Source organism: Staurois parvus, unplaced genomic scaffold (assembly GCF_062004578.1).
Source record: "Staurois parvus isolate SC_StPar_1 unplaced genomic scaffold, SC_StPar_1.0 ptg001049l, whole genome shotgun sequence".
In the NCBI taxonomy this organism is placed as follows: domain Eukaryota; kingdom Metazoa; phylum Chordata; class Amphibia; order Anura; family Ranidae; genus Staurois; species Staurois parvus.
Genome location: NW_028318845.1, coordinates 970,541 through 995,198, shown reverse-complemented (window position 1 = coordinate 995,198; position 24,658 = coordinate 970,541). Strand labels below are relative to the sequence as shown.

The 24,658-nt window shown below is 43.7% G+C and overlaps 1 protein-coding gene across 2 annotated transcripts in view; it reads left to right on the top strand.

Moving 5' to 3' along the window:
- Nucleotides 1-19,416, top strand: part of LOC149440901 (class I histocompatibility antigen, F10 alpha chain-like) — a 40,906-nt gene extending 21,490 nt beyond the window's left edge. Inside the window, exons 2-6 of one of the 2 annotated variants that reach the window (XM_089658010.1) lie at nucleotides 3,197-3,475; nucleotides 7,790-7,902; nucleotides 9,424-9,465; nucleotides 11,068-11,107; nucleotides 15,879-19,416. In XM_089658010.1, the coding sequence (XP_089514136.1) occupies nucleotides 3,197-3,475; nucleotides 7,790-7,845 (335 nt within the window). In that variant the 3' untranslated portion in view covers nucleotides 7,846-7,902; nucleotides 9,424-9,465; nucleotides 11,068-11,107; nucleotides 15,879-19,416. The remainder of the gene's footprint in view (nucleotides 1-3,196; nucleotides 3,476-7,789; nucleotides 7,903-9,423; nucleotides 9,466-11,067; nucleotides 11,108-15,878) is intronic. The other variant, XM_089658011.1, reaches the window with a different exon arrangement.
- The last annotated feature ends 5,242 nt before the right edge of the window (nucleotides 19,417-24,658 follow it).

The following is a 24,658-nucleotide window of genomic DNA, read 5'->3' as shown; positions in this document are numbered from 1 at the left end:
TCAATCCTGATGTACTGATGGCCAATCTAATTTCTTGAGGCCCAAAAATGTCAGAACAGTACAGAAGACCCCCTTTTTTTTAAAGTAGACAGTCGGAGGTATTTAGTAAGAGGCGTGGCAAGTTTTTTGAAGTTGTAATTTTTTTTGCCATTTTTTTGGAAAATGAAGAAATTAAAAAATTATTTTTCACAAATGTTTTTTTTGGGGGGGGGGGTGGTTTACATACTGTCACCAATGCAGCAGTACAGCATCATCATATAACTGGTTTGGTGGTGATCAGGGACACTGACTGGTGGCAGTACAAAAAAAAAAAAAATACTTGGTTTTTCAATTTTTTATTTAGTTTTTTTTTTTTTTCATAATACACAATAACCAGATTATTGGTATCATTGTACTCCTTTGGAGAGGTGATCAGTATTTTCTTTTTTTTATACATGATTGCTTATAGCAAAGAATTTTATTTGCTATAAGCAAGCATTTAACTGAATTAAATTGATTCATTCAGGTTTTTTTGTTGTGAATAGCTGTGATTGGCCACGGCTAATCACATGACACAGATGGGCTGTGATTGGCCCAGTCTGTACATGTGACCAATCACAACTAGTGACACAATTGTGTACAATGGATGGCATGAAAGGAAGCCATCCATGTGATGTGCTGTGATTAGTCACATGGTACTGGCAATGGACTGGTACACAGATCTGTCATCGGCTCGATCGGAGGTACACAGCCGGTGACAGATTTCGCCACAGCACGACACAATCCAGGAACGACATTATGATGCCCACCCAGATCGATGAGATTCCGCTGGGCCATCATTCTGTTATTGGCGGGGCGGGAACAGGTTAAAGACAGCTCTGATCACCTCCCCTAGTAAAAGCACCACCTAAGTACACACTTAACCCTTTGATCACCTTAGATCAGGCATGTCCAAAGTCCGGCCCGAGGGCCATTTACGGCCCGAGGGTCGGTTTAATACGGCCCTCCATGTCAGTGTGTCAGTGTGTCTTATGGAGCGGCCGGTCCGGTATTTCCACCGCGGCCGTGTCAGAATACCGGGCCGGCCGCTTAGCTCTGCAGCGGGACCTTACCTGTTCCTCTATCCAGCGGCGCGCTGTCTTCCCGGCTTCTGTAGTGTGGGCACTGGGCATGACAGCCGGGTGCCAAGTGCGCATGCGCAAGAAGCGGTGCTTTTTGTGAATGGTAAGGTGGTACCTGGGACACATGACAGATCCCAGAAGCCGCCGGACCAATCACAAAGCGCAAGTGCTTCTCGCTCATGCGCACTGGGCACCCGGCTGTCATGCCGAGCGCCATTACAGAAGCCGGGAAGACAGCGCGCGGCTGGATCGAGGAACAGGTAAGATCAAAGAACAACTGCGGAAGTAAGAGCGGGTACCTGTCAAATTCAGGTACCCGCTCCCCCCTCCCCAAAGGTCAGCAGTCATCTGTACTGTCCGCAGTCTCTGGTCATCCCTGTGCTGTCCGCAGTCTCTGGTCATCCCTGTGCTGTCCGCAGTCTCTGGTCATCCCTGTGCTGTCCGCAGTCTCTGGTCATCCCTGTGCTGTCCGCAGTCTCTGGTCATCTCCTGTACTGTGTCTGCAGTCCATTAGTTCAGAATTTTTTTTTCCTGTTTTCTGCCTCTAAAACCTAGGTGCGTCTTATGGTCAGGTGCGTCTTATACGGCGAAAAATACGGTAACTTGGCATAAAATAATTTATTTGCATTTAATTGTAATGGTTCAAAGAATGTTTGGAAAAATGTTCGGCCCTCCACCATGTTCACTTCATCCAATCTGGCCCTCTTTGAAAAAAGTTTGGACACCCCTGCCTTAGATGATTGATTAGACTTCAGGGGGGCCAGACTTTGGCCAGTGGAAGTAGGAAATGTCCTGGTGTCAGTGGGAGTAAACAATGTCACATCTTTAGTGGGAGGGATAGTGCCCCAGCATTGGTATCAGTGGGAAGAATAGTGCCCCATCATTGGTATCAGTGGGAGGAATAGTGCCCCATCATTGGTGTCAGTGGGAGGAATAGTGCCCCATCATTGGTATCAGTGGGAGGAATAGTGCCCCATCATTGGTGTCAGTGGGAGGAATAGTGTCCCATCATTGGTGTCAGTGGGAGGAATAGTGCCCCATCATTGGTGTCAGTGGGAGGAATAGTGCCCCATCATTGGTGTCAGTGGGAGGAACAGTGCCCCATCATTGGTGTCAGTGGGAGGAATAGTGCCCCATCATTGGTGTCAGTGGGAGGAATAATGCCCCATTGTGGGTGTCAGTGGCAAAAATTATGCCCCCATTGTTGGTATCAGTAAGAGGAATAATTCCCTCCCCAGGGGCCGGATAAAGGCAAGCAAAGGACAATTTCTGGCCCCCTGACTGCAGTTTGGGATCCACTGCCCTAGAAGTTAACCTCTTCCCAGGCAGTGTAATTAGTACAGTTTCAGTGCCTAATTTTAGCACTGATCACTGTATTCGTGTCACTGGTTCCCACAGTGTCAGTGTAAAAATGTCCACCGCAATATCGCAGTCCTGCTATAAGCTGCTGATCTCCGCCATTACTAGTATAAAAAAAAATCCATTATATGTACCATAGTTTGTAGACGCTATAACATTTGCACAAACTAATCAATATACACTTGTTGGGATTTTTTTTTTACCAAAAATATGTAGCAGAATACATTTTGGTTTAAATTTTATGAAGTTTGATTTTTAATTTTTTTTTATTATGTTTTAGAGCAGAAAATAAAAAAAATATTTTTTTTATCTTTCAAAATTGTCATTGGATGCAGCGTTGCATGACCGCGCAATTGTCAGTTAAAGTAACGCAGAGCTGTATCGCAAATAATGGCCTGGTCAGGAAGGGGGGTAAATCCTCCAGAGGACAAGTGGTTAAAAGACAAAAAGTACTGATCAGTGTGAGCCATCCTGGGAGTCAGACAGGCCGCTTCCTGTCAATGGGATGCATGATGGATCGTCTTCTGAAGGGATGTCCTCAGGACTGCTCTGTGTTGATGGATCTACACCCCACTGACATCACTGACAGCTCACCTTCTATTAGAGTGAATGGTGGGGACTGTGGCCTCATAGTTCTATGCTGGAGATCATCATACTGTATGTGTCCACATTCATCTCATAGGAGAACATAGATTACATTTGTCAGTAGATCACATACCTTGTTTTCTCTCTCTCAGTGCGTCCAGAGGTGCAGGTGTGGGGCCGCCGTCAGTCGGATGATGTGACCAGACTTCATTGCCTGGTGTACGGGTTTCACCCCCGACCTGTGGATGTGAAGTGGATGAGGAATGGGGAGGACCATGTTCCTTCAGATGAAATGACTCCAATTCTCCCCCATCCTGATGGCACCTATCAGACCAGAGTCAGCGTGGAAGTCCCAACCAAGGAGGGAGACACTTACTTCTGTCATGTGGACCACACCAGCCTGGGGGATGAGACTCTCAGTGTGAAATGGGGTGAGTGAGTAGGACTTCTGCTATCTGTCCATACACCACGGGGTTATACCTCTATGCCGACGACACACAAATCTATCTCTCAACCCCCCACCTCACCCCCTCAGTCTCCGACCGAATCACACACCTACTGAGCGACATATCAGACTGGATGTCACTCCACTTCCTTAAACTGAATCTCTCCAAAACCGAGTTTCTTGTCTTCCCCCCAGCCCGGACACCACCCCCCATTGACTTCTCAAACACGTCCAACAACGCCACCATCAAACCCGCCCCGCAGGCCAGAGTACTTGGTGTCATTCTGGACTCCAACCTATCCTTCCAGCCCCAAGTCCACTCTTTAACAAACTCGTGCAGACTCCACCTCCGCAACATCGCCAAAATCCGCCCGTTCCTAACCCCAGAAACCACTAAACAGCTCATCCACTCCCTCATCATATCACGACTGGACTACTGCAACTCCCTCCTCACTGGCCTGCCTCGCCGCTGGCTATCCCCTCTTCAGTCAATCCTGAATACGGCTGCCAGACTCATTCACCTTTCCAACCGCTCCGTCTCTGCCACCCCCCTCTGCCAATCCCTCCATTGGCTTCCGATTGCGCAACGGATCAAATTCAAAATCCTAACACTGACGTACAAAGCCGTCCACCATACTGCCCCGTACTACATCACTGACCTAATATCCAAGTACCGCCCAACACGCACACTCCGCTCCTCACAAGACCGCCTTCTCTCTAGTTCCCTGGTCTCCTCCTCCCATGCCCGCCTCCAGGACTTCTCCAGGGTGTCACCCATCCTCTGGAACTCTCTGCCCCAACCCATCAGATTATCACCTACTCTCCTCTCCTTTAGGCGCACCCTGAAAACCCATCTCTTCAGGGAAGCCTACCCCACCCCCTACTAATTTGCCGACCTCCTCCACTCTTCCTACCACTCCATCCCCCACAGCTATCTCCTCCTGTGCCACCATCCCCTCCCTCCTAGATTGTAAGCTCCAAAGAGCAGGGCCCTCAATCCCCTCATGTTTTGCATTGTATTGGTATTGTTCTGTCACATGTTCTGTCCCCCTTTGTAATGTACAGCGCTGAGCGAACTGTTGGTGCTTTATAAATACTGTATAATAATAATAAATTACTCAAATCTGGTGCAGCTCTGTATAGAAACCAATCAGCTTCCAGGTTTTATTGTCATTGAACAAGCTGAAGCTAGAAGCTGATTGGCTCCCATGCACAGCTGCACCAGATTCTGAGTGCTCCGGTTTTAGTAAATCTCCCCCTGTGTGTTTATCACAAGTAATGCTAAAATGGAAACATCCTTTGTAATAAGCCGGCTGTGTTTGTGTCACTAAATGAATGAGAACGAGTGCAACCGAGGAACAAAACAAAGTACTGAAATACAGAAATAGCATTCAGACCTACACAGCAGTATCTGGGGTAGCATTTCCAGCACTGAGGCTGGTCGGTGATTTGTTGAGATTTGAAATCCATTTACAATGAAAGATCTGCCTTTGTATGGTTATCTGTAGAAAATTACAGAATCTCCATGTCATTGGCATGTCATCATTTCATATTGTACCAATGATCACTGTCACATATATAAGATATATTGTTCTTGATATATTAATCATTAGCAAAAGTATTTCTCCCATGTTCTGTTCTGTAACATTGCCAATGGAGGGATTTGTTCTTCTTTTGTACCTCGGTAACTCTGGATTTAAAGGGTTAGTTCATACATAACTGAGAATTTACATATAAAGTGTTACTAAACCCACAACAGTAAAATCAGTCTGTATATGTTGTAAATCATACTTATTATACTCACTGTGGAACTTAAGAGGGTAATCCTCTGCCTTGTGTAAAAAAGGCTGTTTGATCCTGTCTTCTCTGATCCTGCCCTTCTTTTGCGTTTCCCAATCCATCAGCCATAGTTAGAGCAGCAGTGGCAAGTCTACACATGCTCTGTTTACTGTGTATTGATAGGGGTGTTTTTCATTTCTGTTTTTTTTTTTGGGAGGGGGCATGTGATCAGCACGGGGCCAATCAGAGCTGTGCAAACAGAGGGTCAGGGGTTATGCAGCCTTGTAGGATAGTCAGAGGAGAATGAAAACTCCTCCTACAAGAGTAGCCAGTGCTCGACCAGACATTGATAGAAGTCACAAGACTACATACTGCTGGTGAGAAAAGGTATTAAGCAGTTTATGTTTGCTAAAATAATTGCATTTTTGTGTACTGTGAGAGACCAGATATAGTGCATGCAGGGTCCAGGGAGACCGGATATAGTGAATGCAGGGTCCGGGGAGACCAGATATAGTGAATGCAGGGTCCGGGGAGACCAGATATAGTGAATGCAGGGTCCGGGGAGACCAGATATAGTGCATGCAGGGTCCAGGGAGACCGGATATAGTGAATGCAGGGTCCGGGGAGACCAGATATAGTGAATGCAGGGTCCGGGGAGACCAGATATAGTAAATGCAGGGTCCGGGGAGACCAGATATAGTAAATGCCGGGTCTGGGGAGACCAGATATAGTGAATGCAGGGTCTGGGGAGACCGGATATAGTGAATGCAGGGTCTGGGGAGACCGGATATAGTGAATGCAGGGTCCGGGGAGACCAGATATAGTGAATGCAGGGTCCGGGGAGACCACATATAGTGAATGCCGGGTCTGGGGAGACCACATATAGTGAATGCCGGGTCTGGGGAGACCACATATAGTGAATTCCGGGTCCGGGGAGACCGGATATAGTGAATGCCGGGTCCTGGGAGACCGATATAGTGAATGCCGGGTCTGGGGAGACCAGATATAGTGAATGCCGGGTCCGGGGAGACCGGATATAGTGAATGCCGGGTCCTGGGGGACCGATATAGTGAATGCAGGGTCCGGGGAGACCACATACAGTGAATGCAGGGTCCGGGGAGACCAGATATAGTGAATGCAGGATCCGTGGAGAGCAGATATAGTGAATGCAGGGTCCGGGGAGACCGGATATAGTGAATGCAGGATCCGTGGAGAGCAGATATAGTGAATGCCGGGTCCTGGGTTTCGTAACACTTTAAAGGAGGCCATAGAGGCTGCCATTGCTGACTGGTTGATAATTGCCTGTTTGTCACACTGACCCTTTTGGCTTCACAAACCTAGAACAGGTATACAAATAAAGAGTCCAAGTTTTACTCTGACTTAGTTGATTTGCATATTTGTTCCAGGTCAATAACATTAGAAAATAATGAATCCAGAGGGTCAGCATGACAGCCAAGTAAATGTCGGACACACCGGCTGGTTGCTCAGGACGCCGGTGGGATGGGAGATCCCAAGAGAGCCTTGGAAGGCAGCGGAAGGGGGGGGGGGCTCTCTTCCTGGTTGTGCAAGCCATTGAGCTGCTAGTTAGCTGCTCCGATTGCTTGTACAAGAGAGCCGACCGCCAGCTCTAAAAAACTGTATCAGGGTGATGCCTGTAGCTGCTGGCATCACACCGGTACAACCACCAGAAACTCCAGAAGTGGCTAAGCTGCTCATGGCCGTGGTCGCACTATTGCCCCCTCCATTGACAGTTAATAGTGAAAGGTCCACACATAGGCTGGAGCTTTGGGTGGAGAAGAGGACAACACTGGACTGGGGGTGAGGGTTAATTATATTGTTTGATTCTACCCCCTAGACCTACTCCCACTACAAGGGTAGATGTTGACTAACTCCTGTAGCTGGGCTGTATAGTAATGGGGAAGGACCTTTTTTGTGTAATGAGGTGCATTGATGGTCCATTCAGAAAGCTCTGTTACAGTGAGAATGGGCCCCAGTTATCTGCTTCTACTATTAGTTGCTGTACCATACCAGTGCACTGTGCTGTACACAGACATTATTCTGTATATAGAACCTCTTTAGCACACCTTCTCTTTGTAAATGATTTGGAAGAATTTGCACCCTTCCCGAGGTGTTCCTTCCACAATGATCACACTCATGCCTGCTGACTGCACTGTGTTATTTATGGTGGACTGGTGATTGTTATCCTTCATGTTCCCCCCAACACCGCACACATGTTTATGGAGTGTCAGGTCTGTTCTACACATTCCAGAAACCCAAATCTCTGTGGACCTGGCTGTGCTCAAATCCATCCTCCTGGCACTGACATCATCCATGTGTGAGTCTGTTTCTTCATTATAGACCATTATATCTCATTTAGTGAATTATAATGTGCACTTGTAATGATATGATGGAACAATGCAGGAACAATGTGCTTCTATGACCTGCAATCAGCTGATTCTGGGACTAAATACACAAGACTGTCAGTAGATCTCACATCATGTTACTTCTGTGTTTCCCCCAGATCCCCCTAAGGACAATACTCCTATATTATCGGGGCTGTTGTGGTCGTTGCTGTAGCGCTGATTATCGGGGCCGTTATTGGAGTCGTCATATACAGGAAACGCTCCGTTTCAGGTGAGATTACTGCACATTACACACCAGAGCGCTATTCATCATACAGGAGAACCAGACATGAGTCCTACACACTGATCAGCAGGAAGCCCTTGTATATGGACAACGAAGAAAATGATGTGTCAGCACAGAGGGATATTTATAGTGGTTGTAAAGGCTCGAGGTTTTTTTTTACCTTCATGCATTCTATGCATGAAGGGAAAAAACCTGTGTGCAGCAGTGCCCCCAGCCCCCTCATTACTTGCCTGAACCCCATCGAGATCCATCAATGTGCACAACAGCCTTGGCTGTCCTGGGTATCTGCCTCCTCATTGGCTGAGACAGCAAGCAGGAGCCATTGGCTCCCACTGCTGTCAATCATAGCAAGTCAGCCAATAAGGGGGGGCTCCATGTGTGAATGGACACACGGAGCAACGACTTGAGAACACACCTGCTTGGGTGCCCCCATAGCAAGGTGCTTGCTATGGGGACACCCAACAGAAAGGAGGAGTGCCAGCAGGGGACTCAAGAAGAGGAGGATGCAGGTTGCTCTGTGCAAAACCACTACACACAGCAGGTAAGTATAACATGTTTGTTATTTTGTATATAAAAAAAAAAAGAACCTTTTTAGTATCCCTTTTAAAAGCTTTCATATGGTTCTGTTATTAAACATTTCTAAAAGCAAGCTCTCCAATTACAGTCCCTAGTTCAGTATGTTAGATTTTAAAGTTGTAACAGAATTGGTAATTGGCCAGACGGTGACTGTAACTTGCAGTTCACTAAAGCTGGCCATACATTATATAATTTTCTTGTTCAATTTCCTTTAGATCTACCTTCACCTATGTAGTACAAGGGCCTGTCTGATTGCATACAAATTGAAAGTGTTTAGATTTGACCTCATATGATATGGTTTTGGTAAATCTAAAGGAAAATTGTATAATGTATGGCCAGCCTAAACAGGTACAATGTTAGAATCTATAATGCAAGACAGGTCCAGAATGGGGAAAGCATGAATACACTGCAGAATAATACACAATAGATGATGAAAGCTGCACTAACATGGAGTCCTCCCAGCAATGTCTATGTGGCTCAGTCATGGTAACATGTGGCTGTATAGTATGGTCTCTATTAGAAGTCTGGCTGAGAATCATCACTTCAATAAACAGTTCACAACAAGAACAGCTTCTTGCTATTATCCTCATAAACCGCGTCCCTCACAGTGAAGTCCAGGGTGGCTCCGGTAACACAGGCAAACAGCTGGAACAGATATTGTACAGATATTGCTCAGGATTATCTTCTAAAGTTTAGGGTAATCTTGGAAGACCATTGATGTCATTTGGAACAGGAAATCTCACCGACCAGCATCAGTGAAAACCATCCGAAGGTCTCCACTTCATTAAAAACAAAGTACCAGCAAATACAGAATAGAGATGTATACTTTTTAAATTGTGATTAATTGAAGATATGTGTGTGACTTATTATATATGAAAGGTTTCAAAAATCAATTTTCTGGTTCCTAATGTATCAAATTCTGTGTTTCTTTAGGAAAGACGCCTGCTGATCGCAATATTTATGTTCCGGCTCCCAGTAAGTAACATTATTATGTGTTCTGTCCCCTCTGCAGTGTTATATTATGGGGGCTGAGCTGTAGAGTGATGCATATTGATCTGATATTGAGGCTATGGGGGATGTATGGTTGTTTTTCCTCCTATAAAGTGCGATTTTTATTTTAATTAAAGAGGCTGTGAAGCCAAATCATAAAACTAGAGGCAAGATTGTCTACAGAGATCGCACTGGGGACAGGAGTGAAAATGATCTACAAACAGATTGCATGCTGCGGGTTTATTCTGTGATTATCTATTTTCCAGTTCATTAAAGTATATGTGAACCCTCCCTTGTAAAACAACTCATTCAGTTTAAAATAGAAATAAAAGGCAAAACATTTGTGTATAGATATAAAGACCATTATAACTACAGTCTGGGTTTTTTTTGGGGGAGGGGTCTTTTTTTTTTTTTTATAAAGCCTCATGCACACAGGGCATTTTTTTACAGCCATGTTTAGGGGCGTCAGGTGATTTATTTTCTTAGTATTATACAGGATTTGTATAGCGCCAGCAGTTTGTTCAGATCTTTACAAAATAAAAGAATACAGCAACAATACAGTTCAATACAAGAGGGTTAGGAGGGCCCTGATCCTGGGAGCTTGTAATCTAAGAGGGAGGGGCTGGTGGTACAAAAGGTAGTAACTGTCTGGGATGGACTGGTAGGAGGAATAGAAGTTTCCATTATTAGCTGAAGGCAGGATAGGTTTCCCTGAAGAGAGAGGTTTTCAGAGATTGCCTAAAAGTGGGCGATAGTCTGATAGATTGGGGTAGAGAGTTCCAGAGGATTTACTTCTTCAAAACAGCCCTCCATGTCATCCTATGTGTCCAAGCACACATAGACTTTTAGTAGCAATAGCGTTTATCAGCAGGAAATTAAAGAAAAAAAGGGTCAGTGCGTCTAGGAGCAGCAGCGTTTTGGCAGAAAAAACGCTTGACGTGGGTAAACGTGTCTTAACGCTAGGCATGTTTAGCGCTTGAACGTTAATTCATTTCAGTTGCCAGAATAAGTTATCATTCTGGCCAATGAAATGAATTCATGCCCAAGTGCTTGATGCTTGTAAAAGCGTTAGATACTTTTACAAACATAAGGTGTTTTTTTTCTGCAAAAACGCTGCTGCCAGGAGGACAGCTTCTAGGAGATGGTTTATTTCTGTTCTTTTTTTTTTTTTAATGTCCTGTGTGCATGAGGTCTTAGTGATCACATTCTCTCTGTTCTCAGCTGCATAAGGAGCTCAGCGAGCTGAGGGAGGAGAAACAGTAGCACACTGAACTTCCCAGTAGGGGTGGCATTTTCTCTGTTTGGTCAGGCTACATGCACACGGGTGCTTTGGCCCATCAGCATCAGATCTGTGTTTTGGACTCCCGGGAGGCATAGGTGCAGCATCCTCCTCTGCTGCCAGCAGCCGGTCAGATCTATGGCAGGTAAAATGACGTGGTGGGTGAACGTATGTCCCGATCACAGAATTCCTGTGGGAATTGGTACTGATGGGTCAAACTATCTGTGTGCAAGAGGCTGTCTGAGGGCAGGCATTCATATTTCTGTAGGCTGAAACTAACCATAGTTACCAATACTTTCTATCTGCAGACAATGAAGAGAATTCTTCTAACTCCTCCAGCAACTGAATGTGAGTCCCTGAATGTCATTACCCAGCTGTCTGCTTTGTATTACTATTATAAGTCTGTCTCCTGTCTAGTTATGTACAGTAGTACGCATGTTTGTATTCTATGTCACTGATTATCACATTGCTGTGACATCTTTCTTTATCCTCATAAATTGAACATTACCTGTGAGCGTCAACTATTTTCAGTTTCAGTTTTCTAGACAACTGCTTAGAAGAACCCATGGTGCTGATTGTTGGGGCAAGGTCAGATGAGTCTGGGCATTTAAAACCTTTGAGATTGACATCACATGGTCTTCCCAGACGATGATTGAGAACAATCCATGACACTGGCAGGTCTCAGCTTTGCAAAGGGGGCAGTGCATGCTATAAATTCTGCAGGGTGCCCAAACTTTTTTGCAGACGCCATTTTTTGGTTTTCTGTTATTTTGAAAGTGTAAATGATGGAAATAAAATCTAACTTTTGTTGACATATTATAAGAATGTCTAATCTGTAATTTGATGCCTTTTGGAGATTTTTCCATCTTTCCTTGGCTTCTTTATGCACATTAATACAAATTTTTAGCTGGGGTGCCCAAACTTTCGATCCCCACTGTATGGGTTTTGAGGGGAACCCCCATGCCAAAGTTAACATCCCCCACCCCCACACTCCTCCTTAACCATACCAGGCCATATTCCCTCAACAAGGGCCTCTTCCCCACAACCCTGGCTGGTGGTTGTGGGGGTCTGGCTTGACAGATCTTAAATATGTAAGGGGTGGATGATGTCACAAAGGGGCGGGATTGTGTTCAAAATAATAGCAGTCAGACATCACTAACCGGATCAATCACTGTTTTTGGTAGAAATGATATTTCTACATGGCAAATAATTTACTAGCAGGTGTAGTAGAGTAATAGAAATCCAACAGACCCAACAGTCATGACATGCATGCTGCTGATTCTGTGTCATTGAATCACTAATTGAAAGGGACATGTTTAAAATAATAGCAGTGTGGAGTTCTATTAGTGAGGTCATTCATTCTTTGAAAAACAGGTGGCAATTATTGCCCTTATTTAAGGAAGGAAGGCAGCAAATGTTGTACATGCTGGTTACAGTGCATTTCTCTCTGAAATTCTGAGGAAAATGGGTCATTCCAGACATTGTTCAGAAGAACAGCGTACCTTGATTAAAAAGTTGATTGGAGAGGGGAAAACATATAAAGAAGTGCAGAAAATGATCGGCTGCTCAGCTAAAATGATCGCAAATGCTTTAAAATGGCAACCAAAACCTGAAAGACGTGGAAGAAAGTGAAAAACTACCATTCAAATGGATAGAAGAATAGCCAAAATGGCGCGGACTCCGCCAACAATCAGCTCCAGGAAGATGAAAGAAGGTGTAAAGTTACCTGTGAGGACTGTTACAATTAGAAGACGCCTATGTGAAGCCAAGCTATCTGCAAGAAGCCCCCGCAAAGTCCCACTGTTGGAAAAAACACATGTGCTGAAGAGGTTACAATTTGCCAAAGAGCACATTGACTGGCCTAAAGAGAAATGGCGCAACATTTTGTGGACTGATGAAAGTAAGATTGTTCTTTTTGGGTCTAGTGGCCGGAGACAGTTTGTCAGACGACCCCCAAACACTGAATTCAAGCCACAGTACACTGAAGACAGTGAAGCATGGTGGTGCAAGCATCATGATATGGGGATGTTTCTCATACTTCAGTGTTGGGCCTATTTATCGCATACCAGGGATCATGGATCAGTTTGAATACATCAGAATACTTGAAGAGGTCATGCTGCCTTATGCTGAAGAGGAAATGCCCTTGAAATGGCTGTTCCAACAAGACAATGACCCCAAACACACCAGTAAACGTGCAACATCTTGGTTCCAGACCAACAAGATGGACGTTATGGTGTGGCCAGCGCAATCCCCGGATCTTAATCCAATAGAAAACTTGTGGGGTGACATCAAAAATGCAGTTTCTGAGGCAAAACCAAGAAATAGAGAAGAACTGTGGAATGTCGTCCAATCATCCTGGGCTGGAATACCTGTTCACAGGGGCCAGAAGTTGGGTGACTCCATGCAACACAGATGTACAGCAGTTCTCAGAAACAGTGCGACTACAACCAAATATTCATGAAGTGATTCAAAGGAAAGCAAAATCTTCAAACATTTCTCAGTTTATATAGTGAATGTTTGAGTTTGTAAAGAAGAATACAAACACTGCGATTTTTTTGAACAGTCTAATATTCACTTTTCTTCAATTTTGTTAGAGGAACAACTCAAATTTGATGTATTTTTCTTCCTGTTTTGATTTGGAATAGAATGTGTCGTGTTCCCAATGCATTTGTGTGGATGGAAATAAAAGCTATTAGAAGGATTTTGAGCTTTATTCACTTTTTTCAACACACTGCTATTATTTTGAACACAACTGTACATGTCACTAGGTGAGCAAACCCCTTTTTTTTTTTCTCTTTTTTCGGGTAGCGGCAGTGGGCATTGTGATTGACCTTGAATCTACTTAGGGGGACATTCTTTTATTTTTCTTTGTATAATAAATGACTTGTCAAAGACTCTCTCTTGTCATTTTTCACTCTAGTGTTGTTTTTTTTGTTTGTTTGTATTTTGTAAATGGGTAGTGGTATCATGCACTGCATACTCATTCACATTGCTAAAGGGGGCTTCCAGATTTCGATAAGCCCCCTGCCTGCAGACCACCACAACCACCGGCCAGGGTTGTGGGGAAAGACCCTTGTCCCTTTGACAAGGTGCTTTGTGGGGGGGGCACCCCCCCATATTGAGGGCACGTGGCCTGGTATGGTTCGGGGGGGGGAGAGGGCGCTCGCTCGTCCCCCACCCCCCCTTTTTCTGACGTTCCAAGCTGCATACTCAGATAAGTGTCTGTTATGGATTTTGGGGGGACCCCATGCCTTTTTGTTTACAAATGTCATGGGGGTTTCCCTCAAAGTCCATAACAGACCCGAAGGGCTTGGTATGGATGGAGGGGGACCCCATGCCATTTTTTTAATTATTTTGTTACTTGCCAGCAATTCTCTCTTTTACATTCAGCTGTCAGTGGGGAACCCCTCTGACAGCTGAAACATTTAATGACTTGATAAAATAACTCATGCGGTATTTTAGTAGCGTTTTTTTTTTTTTTTGTGAATTCAAACTTTTTTTTTTTTAATGCTATGCGGTATCCTACTGCATACTCGGATGAGGTAAGATACCGCTTAGTGAATTGTGCCGTGTTCAGTACATTTTCATGTCTGTGGTAAGATTTGTGATGTATGAACTAAACAAACTACTATCAAAATAAGCAAAAATGCATAAAATCTAGCTCTAATGTTACATCTTTTTTGATTTGAGTCTAATGCCATTTTCATGTGAAGGAGCAAAATGTTTTATCAATGGCTGCTAAAGGGTCACTCCACCCAGATGTGATTGGTGGTCTGGAGCTCACAGTTTCACCTCCCTTCCCATAGAGTCTGAGAGCTGCATGAACACTCTCTGTGCAGAATATAAATAGGATCCTACAGCGGGGTTTCCCAACAAAGGTTCCTCCAGAGGTGGTTAGGGGTTCCTTGATCAATGACCAATGTGCCTCTCCGATAAGTTCCCACTGACACCATTGATCTTCATAGCTATCTATAAGGGGCTAATTCCTCCCAATGACCACAAATGTAAGGAGCGTTCTTCCCACTGACCATCACACGAATGTATCATGAGTTGTAGATATAGAATTTTTAGCGGGGGTTCCCTGAGATCGGAGAGTTGTGTCGGGTTCCTCTGTGTTCAAAAGATTGAGGAAGTCTGTCCTACAGGGAGAATGAGACCTTTCTATTAGATACACCGGGTGTGAGGACCCGTCCACCTACTGTATGCCACCAGATCAGGAATTAGTAGTTTGACATCTTCCCATATCTAATACTGAAACATCCATTTGGGGGGATCTCATACTGTAATAGAAGATGTCAGGTAATATAATGGAATCATCAGATCTAGATGAGTTCTATAGTCACAACGTTCATTTTATAACATCAGCATTGTAATAACAATACAACCAACTGTTATTCTTCACAATCCAATATAAGTGTACTTCAAACATCTCCTTTCTTGTTATGAGTGTTGCCTGTCTGGAGCCCTCAATTTCCACAACTTCTTGGAATCCCAGCATGCTCTGCAGCTTCTCCTCTGCTGTTTGCTTTCCATTTCTAAGGACTACATATCCCATGGTACCGTGTTGCCTGCAAGCAGTGATTCTTGTACTGACTCCGCCTCCTGAGACTCTTCCTCCCAGCAACCAGTTCAGAAGGCAGGCTCTGTGAAATGTGTGACACAGCAGTGCCTATGAACAGGGCAGAGTGAATATGTGTGACAATAGAACTTATTTTAAGATCTGAGAAAACCAGTTTGTTTTCTTCATATTAGACACAAACCCTGGAGCCCCTCACCATGTGTAGGCGAAAACCCAACGTGACACATACTGTATCCACCGTCTACAAGCCTGCCACCCAGGGACTTACTGTACAATATACAGTATATTGCAGCGCTGGAAATATGGTGCAGCAAACAGAAAAATGTGAAACTTGCCCTCCAGAGGATTTACCCCCCTTCTTGACCAGGACATTTTTTTGCAATACGATGCTGCATTATTTTAACTGACAATTGCACGGTCATGCAACACTGCACCCAAATGTCAGATCAGAGGTCCTAGTTAGTACAAAGACTTCTGTCATTTTATATTTTAACATTTACATTGGAGTACAACCAAAGATAAAAATCTCTGTCTTTACAGGATGACAATTGTCTGAAGATCATCAACAAGGAGACGGAAGATATTGAGCCGTTCTGCTTTCAATCTGCCGACTTGTTTTAGCGTTTATTCTCTACTTTCAGGTGGACCCGTCTTCTATTGAATAATGAGCACTTTGTTCAGGATGTTTGGAACGAAGAATCATTTTTACATATAAATTTATTTTTAGCATTCTGTTTAAGGACCTCCCCTTCCTGTATTAATTTTGGATGGATGAATTTTTATTGGTGTCTATTACCTGATTGAACGATTTTATCATACTTCCTGTTCTGTCTGACACTCCTCAAAAGAAAGGAATTGGAGGGAAATTTCCCTGACAGGGTCCACACAGCAATAACAATTTTATAGTCCCAACTCTTCCCTACTTTGTCTATAATAATAATAATTTAAAAAAAAGTAAATTTAATAAAAAAGTATTTCTGCTAAACTGATCTTGCCATATGTGAAATCAGATCTGTGTTTTGCAGAGTAGATGGGAAGAATGAACAAATCCTATTTTATTATTAAAGTTGAATACTAGGTTTGCTTTTTCTTGCACAGTTACATTGGCCTGGCTTAGATCAATGTATGTATGTATATCACATACCTCACCGCTCCCTGTATAACACTGGAAATTGTTGTAGTAGCTGCTGTTGCTGCTACTACAGTGATATCAGCAGTCTTCTGGGTCCAGTGCTGAGTGTCTCCCTTCTGTGTACTAACCTCAGGGGGTCACTCGCTCAGCACTGGTGCCAGTTAGAGAATGTGCTGCATGGGAGATTTGGGTCTACCCCCCCCCCCCCCCCCCCAGTGTAGCCAGACAATTGCATTTTGGTAAAGTCTTCCTCTAGTGGTTGCCAAAGATATTACAGGCTGTGAAATCTGTATTCTAGCTGCCCAAATCAAGTTCCGCTCTCATTCTTTCCCACAACAAGCAAGGTCCTCCCCTCAGTTACTAGTCCTAGCAGGTTGGTGTCTGACATCTGGTGTCAGCTGAGGGATATTAGAGCATGCTTGTGTTTGTTCAGCTATCACTCCTGTCTGGACTGGAGAACTTGAGGTTCTTGCAGCAATCTTCCAGCCTATTGGTTGGTTTTCAGAGATGTGTGATGGACGGCGATACCTTGCATGTCAGCCGACCTCCCTCATTGCTGCACTTTTGGAACACTTTTGGGCAAAATCTATGCAGATGAACTGTGAGCGCTGAACTTCAGAAACATCTGTTAAATGCCTGTTCTGACTATAAGATGTGCAACTGACCAAAGGCCCAGAGAGTATAAAACACACAACATTGGCAAGGTAAAAAGTCATCAATGTAGCTGTGACAAACAAAATGGGGAGGATGGGTGGGAAATGTCGGAGGACTGCAGAGGAGCTCAGAATATAACAGATCCCACCCTTTTCAGTGGAAAAGAGACCCTTCATTTAATATGTTTTAGATTTCTGCTCATAATGACAGGTTCCCTTTAAGGGTTCAGCTGATACAGTATGGTGTTGGTTTTGTTCAAGATCTCTGATTTCTATTATACAAGCATTTTGCTATCAATAATTTCTTTTGCAATGGGGTTGTGTTTCTCCTTTACTGTGTCCACATTTATACTCAGTTTATTTTAAGTAATTTTATGTGATAATGAAACATTTATATTACAAAGCAAAACTTTAGTGGAATAAACATTGCAGACAGAGAGTTCATGCAATGCCTGCTGGGAAATATCGGGAAATAAAATGAGCATGGCCAATATTCTGTATGGTCAGGCCTGGTACTTGGGTGAGGTTCACCACCCAATGAGAGTGCAGGAGTGGAGTATGTACAGTCAGGGCTGGAGAGGTGGAAATAATCATGCTCAGAATGTGACTGTATGGGGGGATTTGCTGGGGGTGCAGATTGCAAAATACAAGCTGGATAGTTAAAGTGGTTGTAAACCTCAGACATGAAATATGTACAAAGCACATCCCTCTATAGTGTGTGCTTGTCTCAGTTAATAGCACTAAGTGTCATTTCTATCTGCTGTCATCATGAAACGTTTTCCTGACACCAAGAGAAAAATGGTGATGGGGAGGGATCTTCATCAGATTGATAGCCTCCGCTCTGTACCTATATGCTGTCTGGAGGGGGGAGGGGTGTGGCCGTTTCCTCCAATCAACTCTCAGAACTCTCGTCACTGAGCTCTGCAGTGTGTAATTTCTGTTTTCTGTCCCAGTTTTCTGAACTCTCAGACAAGCTTTATAAATTCAGAACTGTGAATAGATGTAGAGAATACCACAGATAAACAGGTACAACTTATGTAGGAGAATTTGTTTAATCTCTGTGTATCACCCGAGGCCAGTCACTTCACTAGGTATATGTAAGGGTTTACAACCACTTTCAATCTGTACTGATCCTGCAATCCATACAGCAGCAGGCTTGGTGAGGGCATGTCACTTGTCAATGAACTGCTACATGTTTCAGTACTTTGATTGCCAAAAGGATCCCTATATGGAGAATCTGACTTTGTCCGCTCAGAACAAAGTAACAGTCTATTAAAAGGCCACCCAACCTACTGCTAGTCATGCCACCCTCCTCTCTCACTTGTCAGGGTTCTGGCTGGTTGCTCATCCCCAAGCACTGCATTCTGGGAAGATATCACATCCTGTCCCACACCCAGGTATTTTTGGGGGGCTTCAACAGAGTGGGGTATCACTGCAAAAGGAAGTGTAAATGAGTTGGGGGAGTGAGCCCCTGTCACTCTGCCCTGGACACCTAAGGAGATGGGGAAAATGCATTTACTTTGTCTCATCAGGAACTCGTTTGTATAAAAAAGTGATAAATTCTTCTTTAAGTTACATTTTGCTCAACGTAAGAAGCTGCTTGGATGGCTGTGAAATGTAAACATTACAGAACAAGTCCAGTTACATGTGACTAAGGTCCGGTTCACACTAGAATGCGGTGCAGGAAATCAGAGATCCATGTGGGTTCCCCACACCGCATTCTAACTGCACTGCCCTTGTGATCTGCAGGGGGGTTAGTGCAATGATAACGACACCACAAACACAGGTCACAAATGCAGTGCGTATCCTGCGCCAGATTGCAGGGTACAACATGACCGTGTGATCTGGTTGCAGTGCATTTTCAGACTTGGTGCATGCAGAACTTCGGTGTCATTTGAGTGGATTCAAAATGAATTGGTCAGCTTGCACTGCACTGAATCACGTGTGAATTGTACAGAATGCAGTGTGCATCCCTGTGTGATCCATAGTGGGAACCTAGGCTAACCCCCGCTAAATATACCATGACCTGGATACATTTCACCCTTCACAGATATATTGCCAAATCTGCATGAACAAGTTACAAGTACAGATTTCGAGAAAATAATTTGACTTTATTTGTAAACATCGTTACTTTCCTGCAAATGAAAAAAACTGTTTTGTGAATCTGGCAGTTATCTATGCAGAATTTCGTAATGTAATCAAGATAAATCGTATTTTAATACATTGATATGTTTAGATGATTGCAAATTTCCTTTTTACATATTTTCACTGTCAATAAATTTTTTCTAAACAAGTTTCTATATTTTTCTGCTTCGTGGGATGGGGTCCCTGGTGGCACAAATAACTACACTGGGTTTGTTCAGTAAGGCACCACATAGAGAAAGGATGCCATGCAATAATCTCTATCGACCAATCACATTCCAGTATAGTCAGTCTGTGCTGAGAAGGGTCCTATAGTGGGGCAGTGGAAGGGCCGATGTGTGAAATCTGTGAACTTGTCTGCTGTGGTATTAGGGAAGGTGAGTCTTATTTAGAAGAAAACTATATTTTTGACTTTTTGCTATTAAACATGTCCAGTAAGAAAATTTTAAAAATCAAATTTCTTCATAAATTTAGGCCAAAATGTATTCGGCTCCATGTCTTTGCTAAAAAAAAAATTCCAATACGTGTAAATTAATTGGTTACGTGAAAGGTATAGAATCTAAAAAAAAAATTCCAGTATATATACACCACCATTTGTAAATATATATACTAGTAATGGCAGTGATCAGCGATTTATAGCGGGTCTGCGGCGGGCATTCTGACACTGAGGGGGGGGGGGGAACTAACTGCCACTGACATCCCAAGTGACACTAATAGAGTGATCAGTACTAATAAAAGGCACTAACACTGTACTAATGACACTGGGCAGGAAGGGGTTAACATGAGGAGCGATCAAAGGGTTAACTGTGTGCTGTTTTACAGTGTGCTGTGTGTGTGCTTTACTATGTCAGCACATTGCTTTGTATGGCTCTGCAATGCAGAGCCATACAAAGCAATGTGCAGGAGCTGACGGGAGAGATCTGTATTGTTTACATACAGGTCTCTCCCCCGTCAGTGATACTCGGCGATCGCCGGGCGCCAGCCAGGATCCGGTGATCGACAGGTGAGGCCGTCAATGGCGGCACGGGTAGGGCACACGCCCCTTCTGCCCGAAAATGAACTTAGAGGAATCTAGAGGCTACCAAACCTTGTTCAGTGAATTCCGTTTGCATTGTTTTCATGGGGATCCGGTAGCTTTTGGTGTTTTCATTGAATCACGGATCCAAAATAATTATGCAGAATTGAGAAGTGAAATTTAGGGGATCTATACAGAACACAGTTGCTGTGTAAATGTTTCAGCATTCAACAGCCGTCACAAATAATCCCTGAAATGTGACTAATATGTGTATTTTCTGTGATTGGCAGATCCATGCAGCGGAGCTTACAATCACATGACTCTAATGTTTCTGGGCTGTGCTGCACATGTGATATCACTGCAATCATCAGGAGCCGGAACATTTATTTTGGGTTCTTGGTTGGTTGGCACAAACTAGTAACAAATGCAATATTTTCACCAGTTTTTTTTAATAAAAATAAGTCAGGTGATATCATTACAATTTAGCACCAAATGAAAGCCCAACTTGTGCTGGAAAAAATACAATATAATTCACTTGAATACAATAAGTAGTTGCAATGATATGTAGAGATTTACTAACACATGACAAAGTTGCAGAACTGTGATCAGGCATTAACCCCTCCCCGCCCCTTTGAGAGGTTCTAAATACCATTCTGATCATATGACCGCTGTGATTGTCAGTTACAGCAGTCACATGATCAGAAGGTATACATCAGGAGCTTTGTGGTACCCATCAGTTACAGGGCCGGGTGCGCACAGGGAGCACACACTCAGCACAGCAATGTATGTACATAGGGCCGTATATATGCGGACAGCCAGAGGGAAGAGGCTAAGATTTGTTTTATCCTCCGTCATGAAGGTGTTAACCACTTTCCCTCCAGAGGAGTTACCCCCCTTCCTGACCAGGTCATTTTTTGCGATATGGCGCTGAGTTACTTTAACTGACAATTGCACGGTCATGCAACGCTGCACGCAAATTAAATTTACTTCCCTCTTTTCTCACAAATGGAGCTTTCTTTTGGTGGTATTTGATCACCTGTGCGTTTTTTATTTTTTGTGCTATAAACAAAAGACCGTCAATTTTGAGAAAAAAAAACTATATTTTTTACTTTTTGCTATTAAACATGTCCAGTAAAAAATCAAATCCCAATACGTGTAAATGAATTGGTTTACATGAAATTTATAGCATTTACAAATGGCGGTTTACATACAGGAATTTTTTTTATACTAGCAATGGCGGCAATCAGGGACTGCGCGGGCTGTCTGGCACTGGGGGAAGGGGGGGGGGCGCTGGGACTGATTTGGTGTCACTGACATCCCCAGTGACACCAATACAGTGATCAGTGCTAATAAAAAGCACTGACTGTACTAAAGGCACTGGGCAGGAAGGGGTTAACATGTGGGCGATCAAAGGGTTAACTGCTTTATTTTACTATGTGTGTGTGTTTCACTGTAAGCACACTGCTTTGTATGGATGTGCTATGAAAAGCCATACAAAGCAGTGTGAAGGAGCTAACTGAAGAGATCTGTATTGTTTACATACAGGTCTCTCCCCCGCCAGAAATCCTCGGAGATCGCTGGGTGCCGGCAGTGAATCACTGGCTGGGACCCGGTGATTGACAGCCGAGGCCACAAATGGCGGCATGGCTAGGGTGCGCGCGCACCCCCTACCCAGAACTGCAAAATCACATATATATATACATGTGATTTTGCGCACCCGTGCCGCCCTGTAGCAGTATTTCTGCTACAGGGCGGCTCAGAAGCAGTTAAACAAGTTCGAAAATCCATTTACTGCGTGATGCACTAACCACGTAAAGTAAACAAACTTCCTTCACCCTCCCAGACTGATCCAAGCCCTCCTTCATTTGTGTCTCACACGCTTCCCCTCCCTGACACTGCAGCTCACAATGGGAGGGTTCAGTAAGAGAGGCAGTGCGACCAATCCAGGGAGCAGTGGGCGGGACTAGTGCTGACTGACAAACTGCCAGCTTGTACAGCCTTGGCAATGCTGACAGTCGGGCCCCTTGCTGCATCTTCCATCCCACTGCTGTGTAAGCAACATAGTGTATATTGTAGTGACAACTCGGCTTTGAATTCAGTATCAGTGCAGCACTGCGGGGAAGGGGGTGTCCTCGTGTGGTTGTGTGAGGTGCCTGGGGGGAGGGGTGTTATGGTTGTGTGAGGTGCGGGGGGGGGGGTTACAGTTGTGTGAGGTGTCGGGGTGAGGAGTGTTACGGTTGTGTGAGGTGCCGGGGGAGTGTTATGGTTGTGTGAGGTGCGGGGGGGTTATGGTTGTGTGAGGTGCGTGCGCGGGGGGGGAGGGTTATGGTTGTGTGAGGTGCGGGGGGGTTATGGTTGTGTGAGGTGTCGGGGGGAGGGGTGTTATGGTTGTGTGGGGGGGGGAGTTAGGTCATGGTTTGTCTTTGCTCTGCACACATTGAGTGTAATAAGTTGGTATAATCTAAGCTCTGGTTGTACACGAGTCCTAGCTGGGAATAATACCGGCCATAAACGGGTTGAATTCCGAATGAATTCTCTTTAGAAAATCGGAAATTTTGTGCATTTTGTAACCCGATGGCGCCACCATTGATTTCGAAATTCAACCAACCAAGCCTTCCAATTTCAAGTGTTGCTACAGAAAATAATTTTCATGGACAAGAATTTCCTCTTCTTTCCAGGTCACAGCTCACCCTCATTTCTTTTTGGTTTATATTTCCCGCAGGATTCTCCCATCATTGATTCAAAATTCATTCATTTTTCAAAAAATTTCCAACATGCCCGATCACTCAAATTCGATGTTCACACGAAAATCAGCCATTTCTGTGACCCACTAATGGTGCAAAATTTGAACGAAAATTCTTAGAAAAGATTTTCGAAAGACAATTCTTTTGGAGTTGGACCCGTGTATGGCTGGCTTCAGTCATGTGTTGGGGCTGTATGAGTTTGCAGAGTTCCCCTCTCACTCGGACTGTCCCTTGTCTTCATATAGAGCAGTGGTTCCTAACCTTTTTGGAGGTACTGAACCCCACCAGTTTCATATGCGCATTCACCGAACCCTTCTTAATTGGAAAAATAAAATATGATTTTTAAAATTCAAAACATAGGTATATATTTATACATAGGTGCACAAAATGAACAAAACCATTAAGAACAAAGAACAAAACCATTAAAACATGATTTTCACACAAAAACAAAATAATGAATATTTACCGCAAATCAGTGTGACTTCTGCTGTTGTCTTTCAGAGGCCAGTTCAGAAATGCGCGGCATTACCTTGGTATAGTAATTTATCCCCCATATAGTAATTCATCCCCCATAGTAATTCATCCCCCATATAGTAATTCATCCCCCATAGTAATTCATCCCCCATAGTAATTCATCCCCCATATAGTAATTCATCCCCCATATAGTAATTCATCCCCCATAGTAATACATCTCCCATATAGTAATTCATCCCCCATAGTAATTCATCCCCATAGTAATTCATCCCACATAGTAATTCATCCCCCATATAGTAATTCATCCCCCATATAGTAATTCATCCCCCATAGTAATTCATCCCCCATATAGTAATTCATCCCCCATATAGTAATTCATCCCCCATAGTAATTCATCCCCCATAGTAATTCATCCCCCATATAGTAATTCATCCCCCATATAGTAATTCATCCCCCATAGTAATACATCTCCCATATAGTAATTCATCCCCCATAGTAATTCATCCCACATAGTAATTCATCCCCCATATAGTAATTCATCCCCCATAGTAATTCATCCCCCATATAGTAATTCATCCCACATAGTAATTCATCCCCCATATAGTAATTCATCCCCCATATAGTAATTCATCCCCCATATAGTAATTCATCCCCCATATAGTAATTCATCCCCCATAGTAATTCATCCCCCATAGTAATTCATCCCCCATAGTAATTCATCCCCCATAGTAATTCATCCCCCATATAGTAATTCATCCCACATAGTAATTCATCCCCCATAGTAATTCATCCCCCATATAGTAATTCATCCCCCATATAGTAATTCATCCCCCATAGTAATTCATCCCCCATATAGTAATTCATCCCCCATAGTAATTCATCCCCCATATAGTAATTCATCCCCCATATAGTAATTCATCCCCCATATAGTAATTCATCCCCCATAGTAATACATCCCCCATATAGTAATTCATCCCCCATAGTAATTCATCCCCCATATAGTAATTCATCCCCCATAGTAATACATCCCCCATAGTAATACATCCCCCATAGTAATTCATCCCCCATATAGTAATTCATCCCCCATAGTAATTCATCCCCCCTATAGTAATTAATCCCCCATATTAATTCATCCCTTATAGTAGTAGTAAGTAAGTAGC